Below are 12,485 nucleotides of genomic sequence, written 5' to 3' on the forward strand. Positions count from 1 at the left end.
GATTCATCTTCTTTTTCAACTCTCTCATATATCTGTCTTAAGATTAGGTAAACAGTCCTTGGGAAGTGTTTGTCTTTCCATTGCAACAAGATATTTCTGAAAGACTTGTTTCCTTCAGACAGTTAGGAGTCCTATCCATGGTATTTTAGAATAGAGATGAGCTAAACTATATATTGAAAATTTGAGTTTGCAAAGGAGTTATGAATCCTGAAGGTGCAATTATTTCCATGGCAGATGTGTTTCTAAGCGGGGTGTGCAAGCACAGCCTTATTGCAATAGCACATCCACAAAATGCAGTTGTTCACCCCTGGGAGCTGCAGAACTCAAGGATTATCTTGCCTCATGTAAAATTACTCAGCCAGGTCCTTTGCAGAACATTTGTAAAGTCATATTTAGTTCACTGTGACACTAGTTCTTTTCATCCATATTGCACATTTTTGTTCTGCAAACAGCAAAGGCAGTTGAGGATTTACTTTACTTGGTTTTAAACACATGCAGTTGTTGGAGATATTTTTGTTTGGCCATTGCATAAAATAATTCAGTAGCCACATATTTGAGCAACTAATTCTTTTGAGAGAATGTTGAAACAATTAGGTTAAGACATTAATAAATAGACTAAAAATAAGGTTTTTTTATATTATTATTTTTTTACTATTAATTCTAATTATTCTGCCTTAGGGAAACAGACCAGGAGTATCCATGGACACATGCACAATCCAGTACAATTGAAGGAACAGTGTTGGCAGTAGTCGAAAGCTCCTTCAAATGCATGAGTTTTTCTAAGATTTACATTATTTCCAGGGTATTATGAACTGCAGCATTATCTGGGTTTGTAACTTCTTGTAGGATATATTACATGTAAGCTCACATATCTACCTGTGTAGGCAAGCTGATACTATCATCTTTCTTTAGTAGAAAGCAACCCTGAATGAACTTCGAATAGTGCTTCCAACAGAAAGAAAAACAGCTCCTTTTTACAAACTGGGATTCTTGTAGCTTGAAATAGAGATTAAGAGTGGGGTAGAGAGACGCTTACAAAATATAATGTATTATACGTGTTATTTGTATACTGCAAGGAAAGTAAATCCTGAAATGTGCTAAGGCAATGGATTTAATACTTTAGGAAGATGATAATGTAATAATGTTTAAAAAACAAGCATGTCTCCTGTTGAATTAGATCCTACTAATCCATGGTTTAGTACTGTCTGCTGCTTCCTAAAAGAAAAAAACAAACCTAAAAGAATTAACTAGCACAATGCTTGACTGAAAATATCCACATGTTTCTGTCCTTTGGTATTTATGGAATTCTGAGGAAACACCTGGAGATTTCTGTGACAAAAATTCATAAATTGATAATGTTGATTCTAAAACAGATAAGAAGCTTTGCCAAAATGACTTCTGCAGTTGTCAGGCAGCCTCACACTGCTCCACAAAGCAGTTCTGCCCACCCTGAGCCCATTCAGTGCCTGAACCTCCCTGAGATCCTTCAGGCTGCACTGATGCACCTACTCAGAAACCCTTCTGAGAGGAGAATGTACAAAGACCTGTTACATTTTAAGGGACCAGTGTGCAACCAGGTCATCCCAGCAAACTGATGGCCTGTCTGCTGCCATCAGCATCCTTCAAGTTATCACTGGCTCATTTTTCCAATGAGGAGACCAGGGAGAGACAATGCTGTTCCAGGGGGGCTCCATATGAATCCATCACCTCTTCTTTTACTGTACTGGGACTCTGGGAGATTCTTAGCCACAATTCCCACTCTATTCGTCTTTAATTATTTAAGACATCTTGAAGCATTATTAAAAATACAAATATAGGTCAAAATACATATTTTTGGCTCCAACTTGTGCTTGCATGCCTGCTTAATGGTGACCTAATTATCAGATGGGCTTAGTACCAATATATCTCTCCAGGAAGCAGCATAATCTCTGGGCACTAAGAGTGGTCAAAATCAATTCACTTATTTAGGAGCCTAACCACAGACTCAGAAACTTAACACCATGTGGGTAAGATCAGCTGACACACAACAGTTCAGAAATATACTTGTCCTGTCACAAATCTCCTTGAACTATGCAGTCCAATAACAGGCACAGGGAAGTGGGTGTGCTAAGGCAAGATTTTCTTCCATAGCTTCCTTGAAAACATATTCTTTTAAAATATTGGTGCTAAGATCAGGGTTAAGGCATTGAAATTCTCTGTCCTCCAAGCACTAAGGCAACAATGCTAATTATATAACTAGACTTAAATACAAAATTTAAAACCACACGCTTGTGTTGTTTAAGTGTGTGTACTGTACATACACTGTATTTTAAAATATTTATTTAAGCTATATCTTATTTTTATCAACTGTATCTTTATCCTAAAAACAGTGAAAATGATACTAGGGAAGTTTTCTATGTTCTTCAAAACTAATAAAGCTTATTTTAAATGATTTTACAATAATGGAACATGCATTAATTCCACATGAAATAGCACAAAAATAATCAATTTGTACTGCAGAACGACAAGTGCCATTCTGCATTTTAAACCGATCTTTTCCTACATGAAACATTACTTCAATTCAGTCTTTAGCAAACTGTCAGACCTTCCTACACACCTACTGGTAGGGTTATTTTTGGATCATCCTGGAAGCAAATCACAACTATCTCAGTGGGTGTACTGGCCTCTAACAAAATGTCACAGTGGCAGCCTTGCGCCACTGATTGGAGGAAAATGTATTGTACTGAAGCGAACAAAAAGCAAATCTTCTAAGAATGGATATTTGAACATTCTTCACTGCTTCTCAGCTGAAGCATCTTGTATATTCTGTAAAAACTCTACCTTTTCAACAATTGTGCTCACAACATGAACACCTTCAACTAACAATCTTCATACTAGATTAGGGGGCAGAGAAAATAACGAGCCACGGATGATAGCTATAAGTTATAATTCTCTGCTTTGAGCAGAGGGAAAGAATGAATTAATTCTTACAGGAAAGGCAGTGTAATCTTTTTTCTTTTTCAGTTTATTCTATACTTCACAGTCTTCCTTTTTTAGGGACTGTTATTCTTCAATGTCAGCATCTGTCTGAAAATGAGTATTTTTAGACCTTTGTGCTTAGGAGAAATTCTTTTCTTAAACATTAAGAGTTAATGGCTGAATACTGATATACTATGACAAAAGCGGTGCTGGATTTTAAGAGGTCATTAAAGGAAAAAAGTCTCACTTTCTCACTTTCTATCCTATCAGTATTTTTTTTTCCAAAATATTTCCTCTCAGGTTTACATAGCAGATAAACCTAAAGAGTTTTTTACTGAAGCATGAATAGCTAGTTCAGCTGTGTGAATAAATAATAGTTTAGAGAATCAAATAATCATGAAAATTTCATGGAAAATGAAGGCTCCTAAGTCTGAAACTGAATTAGCTTCTGGTTTAGCAATTCTATCCCCCCACAGCTCAGAAACTATATTGTGTATGTTCATGCAGATAAATTTGTATATATAATTAGATGTTTCGTCTCTTCATTTACACATAGTAGGGCTTTCCTAGTGGTTACTGAAAAAAACATTTATGTGTGAATTTGAAGAAACAAAATTGAAATGAGCTCACAGTAGCTGTGGAATCTCCATCCTTGGAGATACTCAGACCTTCACTGGGCATGGCTTTCCCCAACCTGCTCTGAGTGGTCCACATTTTACAGTGCTGTATTAGCCTTGTACCACCCAGGACAGTCAGAATACACATTATTACCCTAGGGAAAATTAGGGTAGTGGGTCAACTGAGGGAAATTAAATGTCAGACAGTGTTAGAGACAGATACTTTGATCTTGAGCTTATATGTCCCTCCTTCACACTCACCTCCAGGCATTCCCACCACCCACTGAACGAACCCTGAATGAATCTCTAATCTCTCCAGGCCCTGGAATAGCAGCCTCCCTGTGAGCTCTTTGCTTGGCGATCCATTTACAGGATGTGTCACGGATAGTCTCTGGAGGAGAGAATAAGGTTCCTGACACTAGCTGGGATTCATCCTGCCCAAATTGGGATATTTACAGTGATTACAGCTGAGGTAGTCCCTCCAAAATCCCCTCCCAGTTAACAAGAAATGCAAACATCCAGGTCCCCACCCAAAGGGAACTGAGACAAACTGGATGAGACAAACCTAGAGTCAGGTAAAAGCTACCCCAGCCCAAATCCTTGTGTTATGGAATACTACAGGTACCTGCCTTTAAAACAGTATGAAATGCTACTGGTACCTGTCTTTAAAACAGAAAAAGTATCCTAAGCAAGTGAAATGGAAATAAAGTGAAGAATTAATTAACTAAATAGAGGTGATTAAAGTAAATAAAGGAAACAATTATCATATCAAAATAAAAGACAAGAAATATGATTAAATGAGTCTTCAAAAGACCCATGAGAAACTTGTGAAAGACAAATATGCATTTACCTGGTTTTTAGTCTTTCATGATTTCATTTTAATTTTTATTCACTACCATCTGATAATTGCAAGAAACAGTTACTTTAACCATAGGCAATTTAAACCATTTTAATTTTTTTTCCAGGGCCAAGAGACAAAAGAACCTATTTATTGCCTGAGGGGATTTTTACTAAAATGAAAGCTTAATCTTTCATGTTTTTTTAAGCAAAGGCTTTTAAAAAATCATTTCTAACAATGCTGTAGGGAGACACTTCCATGGGTATGCAAAATTGAAATTATAAATTTACAATTATAAAAAAATTAATAGTTTGGGGGATTGCATTGTCTCTGTTCTTTCTGAATGAATACTCTTTCAAGCTTAAGAGAAACTATTTAGCACATGGAGGAGAATGAGTGTCCTTAGACTCTCTTGTGGTCAAAGCTATTTAGTCAGAATGTATGAGAGAAAGATCATTGGAGTTTAATTTGTTTGGAAAGCCTCAAATATCAGCTGTCCTGCTGGCTCCTCACTTCATGGCCTATTTTTCTGTGTGGCCAATGCACTGAAGTTGGCCTGACCACTGTCTCCTCTGTACTAGCATGGTGCACTGACGGTTCCTAAACCTTATCTATGTAAATTAACCTTCATGTTGAATTTTAACTGAAACAACCATCTTTTGGGCCCTTATGACACATGTTTACAAAGGACAGAACAAGAGCTCTTGGTCAAAGATTGATTCAGGGAAGATCTTCAGGGGAGAGATATCTGGGTAGAAACATGGATATGATTTACGTGGCTGCCATGGTTCAAGGCATACTGGAAGTACACACTTATGCCCATCTCCATTCTGTTAAAGGCACTATTTTGCCTTTAACAACAGCAAGAAAAGGATTAAGCATCTACCTTTGCACTGCCCCAAATTTGGGCTGTTTTTCTCAACTAAGAAATATTAATTTAATGCATTATCTGGAGAGAAGCAAACATTTCTTCCTGGGCTTAGCACAGGCTTTGAAATCAGACAAAATAATTTACACTTATGAAACACAACAACTGAAGTGTTTTTTTAAAGGAAAACTAGACCAAAAAAATACCCTTAAGGCCTCCAAACATCCACACATTGAAAGGCAGACTTAAATGTTTTCTGCCAACATATTTCAAGTTTTAGTGGAAACACTTTGAGCTACTATGAAAAGCTTTATCAAACTAAATTCATTTTCCATGGAGCAGAGAAGAATCATTGAAGATATTATTCAGGTTTACAAAATCTGTAATAGGGTAGAGAATGTGGAACCAGATAAGGAAGGTTAAACTGAAGAACATTTTAACAAGGCTGGATTTTAGGTTGGTTGTGCAACATAAATAGGTCAGTGGACCTACTAGAGATTTTTCAAGCTGTCTAATATTAGAAACACTTGTGTACAGATGCCATCTATAAGACTTTCAAAGACAACTGGCATTCTGAACACACTATTTGAAAGGGTAAAGGTCCAGAATTTTTTGAAAATAACACAAGTTCAATGTGCTAGCCAAAATCATTAATCTCTTTGGAAAAACCCTTGGTATCTGCTCTACCATACCACCTGAGCAATAGGAAGCTCTAGTTACCCCAAAGATATATCTGCCCAGCCCAGTGGAAGCAGCTGTCTACCACGGGCCTCTGCAGACCTGGACATCAGATAAAACAACCTTCTAGGTACTCAAGGAGCCTCAAGGTCAGGTTAAAAGGGAACAGCAGGTCAGACAGGCTGGATAAGAAGACTGTGTTGGAGAGGGAAAGAGAGAAATGTGGGCCTTAAGGTTGAATCCAAGTTCTGTGTGTACATGGCAAAACAAAGTGCATGACAGGAACATTCTGGTGCCACTTTGCGGCAGAGCAGCAAAGAAAAAAGGGAGTTAATTTCCAGCCCCCCTGCACCACAGTGCAGTGCACTGAGTTGCCCTGAGAAATCTTGTCAGTATGGGTCAAGATATGTTTTGTGTGTCTTGGAAGAACAAGGCTGCTCAAACATTTATCAGCTAAACTGCAGAGATATCACAGAGCATGCATGAAATGCAACATTTCTGCTTCTATAGATGGGTGGCATTTAGACAGGTGTAACATGGAAACACTGACACTGGGAATAGCCTTTTGCAAAGTGTTAAGTCCCAGCACCAGGACAGAGGGAAGAGATTGTTCAAGTTTGAAAGAAATACATCAGCAAGTCAAAATTATTTTCACCCAATCTGCTTCTCAGAGATGTTGCTAATGAACATTATTTTTAGGTAGAGATGAGGCTCATGCCACAAACCAGGAAATTCTGCGCAAACTTAGTATTAGCCAAGCTTCTTTCCATTTAACCTCTGTCGCAAACAAACAATAAAACTGTAATATAATGGGAGCCCTGGACAGCGCTAACACCCAGCACCACACGGTCCCAGTTCTACTGTGCAGTGAAGACTGTTTTCCTTACTGATGAGCTCAAACCATTTGCCATGAATTACTTTTTCATGGGGGATAAATACACACTTAAACAAGATTAAACACAAATGTTCTTTAGTGGTGTCTAAAAATAATATGAATGTTTTTTAGAACAGCAATAAACACACTTTATGATGCAAATAATTACACCCTACAGCCTTTATGTAACAATAAGTGGCCGGATTCACTACTCAGCTACATCACTGTAAACCCAGAGTAACTACACTGAATCAATATTTCTCTCTGTGGATTCTGGTGATCCTGAAGTGTTACCTAAGTCTGAATTTGTCCCAGTTTGTCTCTAAGGTTTTGCAGACATCAGACATGCATGGCTGGAAGTCCACATGGTGGTGATGGAGGTACCTCCACCTCTTATCCTGTCCCTTTTCCCCCCATAAATCTGGCTTCTGTTTAGTGTAATGAAGTCAGAATCTGGCTGTGTATTCCTTGTGCATCTGATATCACTTCTGTAACTGTGTACTCAGGACCAGAAGAAAGCTCAACCGAGATCCAGGAAGAGAAGGAAAAAATAAAAAGGACTTTACAAAAATTCATGAAGGGTAAAGGCAATACGTGCATGTGCTGGGAACCAAGCGTCAGTATCTTGGGGATTAAAAAGAACCACCTCAGCTGATTTTCCTTTGGATGGGAAGAATTTGGTCATGTTCTGAATTTTTTGTGAAAAGTTAATTTTATCTTCAGTTTCCCATGCAAGTGTAATTTTCATGCAGAGTTCTGTAAGATGGGTCTGTTAGGCTTTAATGGCCCCTGAAATGAATCTGGAATGGTGAACATGTCCACATTGGACCACTTAAAAAAGCAGTTATTTGCTTAAAAATAACACCAACAAAAATGTATTCAGCTTTTAAAGGTTCTTCACAATTTACATGAGCACGGAACGTAAGACATAACATGGAATCAGCATTTTAACAACCATCTTCCCCTTGACTCCCATGTTTGTGAGTTGGAAGCAGGCACTCTGGTCTTACCGGGACTTGTGAGGGCTCCCAGAGCACCAGTCGTTGTGGAGAGAGGGTTTGCATTGGTGGTGGTAGCTGAGGTCTGGGCAGCAGCTGCTGCGGCTGCTAAAGTTGCCAAGTTCTGTAACTGTAAAGCGTTCATGCCTATGCGGAGAAGCAATAGGATTAATTAAGACAGGTAATCATCATCATCATAATCATAATCATCAAAAAGTGCTGTTATCAATGATCATGGAGCTTGGGGTGTACCTTGCCAATAAACTCAATTCTTTTCACTCCCAAGACATCTGTAATCTGGAACCACCTCTTACAGTTCCTGAAGAGTATCTCTCATCTCTCTACCTTGGAGTTGAGAGAATTTACCAAAGACACCAGCCTATACTTCAGGAAAATTAAACCTGGTTTGTGCCTCTTCTAAGGGAAGAGTAGAATTAAAAGTCATTTAAACTCTGTGTGAAGCCCAGGCACAATATTATTTCCTGACACAATGGGGGATGTAAAGAAGATAGCTAGCATTTAAAATACATTCAGGACAGGGTCATATAATTGGGATGAATAAAATTTGTTTCCCATGTCTCCTCTGAATATAACTACTAAGGTTACACTGTGCAGTAGCCAGTAATTGTGCTCAATTTCCTTTTGATGGTTAATTTCTAAAAACATGTATGAACTAAGTACATCAAATTAGTATCAGCCTGACCACAGAGCCATCATTGAGATAGGGATTTTCAGGCTGTAGCTCTGGACTATGATATCAAGTCTACTGAGTCATCTGTCACTTCGTTATTTTACAAGATGTGGGGGAGATACACTGTCATTTTAGTGAGAACCTTAAAGAAATGGAGGCATTTAAATAGCAAAGGTTTAATTTAGATGGCAAGCAAAAAAGGACAAACAATAAAGAGGCTTTTGTGAAGTGAAAAAAAGATGATTAAGGAACAGCCAATGGCATAGATTTGCTTAAATCGGAGGGACAGAACTTGGTCTCTCCAGAGGAATTCAAAAGAACATTCCTTTTACCTTGGACTAGATAAAGTACTTGGGAACTGACTCTAAGGTGAAATAGTTCAGTAACAGCTAAAGTGCAGATATAAGATGGGTGCTAGCATTAACCAGACTGGATCCTTCTCAGGATCTCCTGAGTAAGACCAGCTATCCCCAGGAGTGATGTTCAGACTGGGCATTTACACAAGGATGTGAGAAACATGGTTTAGAAGGCAGTGAGAGATCATACTTCGGGTTTGGACATATGAAGGAGCTCTGTGAGGGCTTGAGCCCTCAATAGAGTTGAAAAAGTGCAAAAATGCAAAAGACTATTATTATTATGTTCTTGTAGTCCTGAAAGTACAAGTACACTCACAAAAGGTTAGGTAGGAAGAGCAATACCTTTTCTAGACTTAGTGATAGAGCTGGGAAGACTGCATGAGTGTTGGGGAATACTCAAGAAGAGCTTGAATGCCTAGAAACTTGTCTGATTTTCTCTGAATGTTAGTTTGCTAACAAGAGATATTACTTCTCCCTGCACACTTTGTATCTCAAACAGGGGAGCTTAACAACAACTTAGAGAAAATGAAAACAAGAGAGTTTAAATAAAATACTTGGTAAGTATGTTTAAGAAGAAAAAAATTGCAATGAATGAGATGGTATTTTCTTGGAATTCAGAACTCCTTCAGTAATGGAGAGTGATATTACTTTCAAACACATGTATTGCAGACTCGGGTTAGTACAATCAACAATCTCCATAAAGAGGAATTCATACTGTCACAGCATTAGGCACTGTGAAATGAACCTTGATATAAGCATCTATTTGTGAATAAAGCCCCAAATTTAAACACGGCATGTTCCAACAGGCAGGTCAGGCCTCAGGTGAGCACCGAATCTGACTGAGGTTCTAATGTTGATGTCTTGGTCAATGCCCAGATTCAGTTCAGATGCTGGTGTTTTTGAAAATGTGACGCAATTACAGTGGTGGGTATTAAGATTTTAGTTGATCCAAGATACACCAATTCGTAGCCTGGAGCCAGAACAAGACACTTGGAGAAATTACGTGACCAAGAAAGCTCTTTAAGGTTTCTTTTGGAGGCTAAAGACCATCTTAAGGGATAAGGGTTTTCTCAAACACTACCAATCCAAACTATTTTGCAAGACACAGTTCAGGTAGAAATTCAGGTATGCAAACAACATTGTTTTATTTTTTTAAACTACTCATCTGACTTAATTGTTTGCCTTGAGTGTATTTCAAGATTTTGGGGATGAAGAAGACTTAAGCTGGGACCCAACTCTTTGAGAACAAAGCAGTCAGTAGTTCTCAAAATGAAATAGGGAATTAATTTTCATCCTGGCCTGATATTGGTCCTCAATTATCATTTACCTTTGTGTTTCATAAGGAGCATAAGCAATTCAGCAAAGAATATCCAGAAAACATTGCTGGTCTTCACTGAGGCTGTATTTCATGCCGTCTGTAACAAGGACTTGGGAAAGCAGTGGGTTGCTCTCCTCCAGAGGATTGGCTTTCTATCACCCACTCTTTAGTTACTCATCAAAAGGATCAGTCATAACCAGCTTATATTTCCTCTGTGTGGAGGTTTCTTTGGACTTTTAAATGGAATACATGGTAGGATTAAATACTTGTGGTGAATACAGAAGGGTTCTAGAGGAGAGCCTAGGCCAGACAAGGTCAACAGGCAGCAGAGCAAACAACTGCTCTCTGTACTTATGAATCGCCCTTGCACCTCTGTGGATGCAAAACAAATACCATCATTGCCTCATCCCACAAAAACTTTTTTTTTTTTTAATTGTGGGACATTTTCTATATAAGCACAGGAGGAACCCATCAATTTGGCAAATGAGTTTCAATGCCCAAAGAAGATGAACGAACAAGAACTTGGTGGTGATGAAGTTGTCTCCCCATTCAGTTTGTTTTACGGTAGAGGTGACTGTAAGACACTGGCCACAAAACAGCCTGCAGATTTTACAGGGTGTCAGCTTGGGTCTCTGCAGGACAAAAAACTGCTGACTGTTGTCACACTTGAGTAAGAGAAGGACAGCAAAGACCCCCACTGAATTGAGCACCCAAATGTGACTGTCAGCAAGAGCTCATGGGACACACTGTCACCCAGCATGCTCTAGAGCCCATTTTGTCAACAGTTTTATCACTTAATATGCGTCCTCTTTAGGATCCTCTGTCTGCTCAAATATCTGAAAAATAAGTCCTGTAATCACTGTTTCACGTTCCCCAGGCATTTTACCATTTCTGCTCTTCCCAGAAGATGGTTTCTCCCATCAATTTGTCAGGAGTGTCAACATCCCACTCGCTTGGACAAACTTGGAGGAAGGAAACCAAATGCTCTGAAGTCCAGACCCCAAAAGTACTTTGCTTTCAAATGGGGATTTTTGGTTCAATTGAACCTCAGCTGAGGTACAGTTCTGCAGTTCTGTGGGATGAATCTGCCCTCTCATTCTCTCCCCTTTCACACACTCTCTTCACACATTTCACATCCTACAGTTTTTTCAAAACTCCCAAATCCCGCAACAGAGCTGGACGGCAAATGAATAGATGGATTTTATTTGAAAGTGCTGCTCACTCAGCAAATGCACCTCTCTCTGAAGAAAAATGCAAATTGCTTAACGCTGAGGAACAGCCTCATAGGCAGAGCTGCACATGAAAAATGAAAATCCTCCTGTAGGGAAAAAAACCCCCCTTCTGGGTAAGGAATAACTCTTGATCTTCATGATGGAGACAATGTTGGGAATTAAAGGGAAATGATTAAAAACTTCAGAATCACAATACAGTTTGATTCCATTTTTAATAACATGTATTTACCAATGTGCTATCAGCTTGGCAAATATTCAAGATCGCAAGGAAATTCAACTTTCATTTTGTTATTTGGCAGATTAAAAAAACAATTAAATTATGTACAAAACAGATGCACAGTATGCCTTGCTTGAAACTTAAGATTTAAAAAAAAAATTATTTATAAGGATAGGGGCATGAAAATTTAATTTAATGTTCACCTTAGGTAATTTTGTGTCTTATTGTTCACAGCAATTACCATAAATCTACATATCAATAAGCGAGAACAGATGTCAGTTGTTACAAGTGCTTGCCAATCAGGCCTGTTAAAAAGTGACAGATGGATGGTGATAGAACATTCTCATAAGGCCTATTAGCACATTCACAGGAAATTTTTGTAGTGCTGCACAGTCACAGATGCAGTTCTGTGAAAACACGGGGAAATTTGAGAGCACGAGATTTACATTTTACAACTTCTTGTGCTGCCTCTGACACAAACTTTCATACAATGAAGTAATTTGCCTCGTTTCAGTCACTTCAGCTTTTCTCCTGTGATAACTGTAAATTTGGAATTATTGGACATTTGTAGAGGAGGGAACGGAGTCACAAGCCGTTCCTGAAGACTTCTTAGGCCTCATCAGCTCTTGGGTTTCTAAAACCATAATATAATCATATTAGGAAATAGCTGAGATTTGCTCACTGAACAAATTCCTAAAAAAGGAAGGCACCAGCTACATTTAGAGGCACCGTATGCATGGAGAGTTTCAAAGTCAGTGGTGATTATCAGAGCCAAATCTGATAGCTCATAAGCAGTTCCCACTGACTTGACTTCCTTTGCTTTGGAAATTTTATCCTTCT

The 12,485-nt window shown here is 38.5% G+C and overlaps 1 protein-coding gene across 14 annotated transcripts in view; it reads right to left on the reverse strand.

Annotated features, from left to right (window-relative positions):
* Positions 1–12,485, reverse strand: part of CELF2 (CUGBP Elav-like family member 2) — a 551,223-nt gene that overhangs the window by 34,193 nt on the left and 504,545 nt on the right. For all 14 annotated transcript variants that reach the window (XM_048302013.1, XM_048302008.1, XM_048302003.1 and 11 more), the window contains one exon: positions 7,844–7,978. In XM_048302013.1, the coding sequence (XP_048157970.1) occupies positions 7,844–7,978 (135 nt within the window). The remainder of the gene's footprint in view (positions 1–7,843; positions 7,979–12,485) is intronic.

Source organism: Corvus hawaiiensis, chromosome 4 (genome assembly GCF_020740725.1).
Source record: "Corvus hawaiiensis isolate bCorHaw1 chromosome 4, bCorHaw1.pri.cur, whole genome shotgun sequence".
Lineage (NCBI taxonomy): Eukaryota > Metazoa > Chordata > Aves > Passeriformes > Corvidae > Corvus > Corvus hawaiiensis.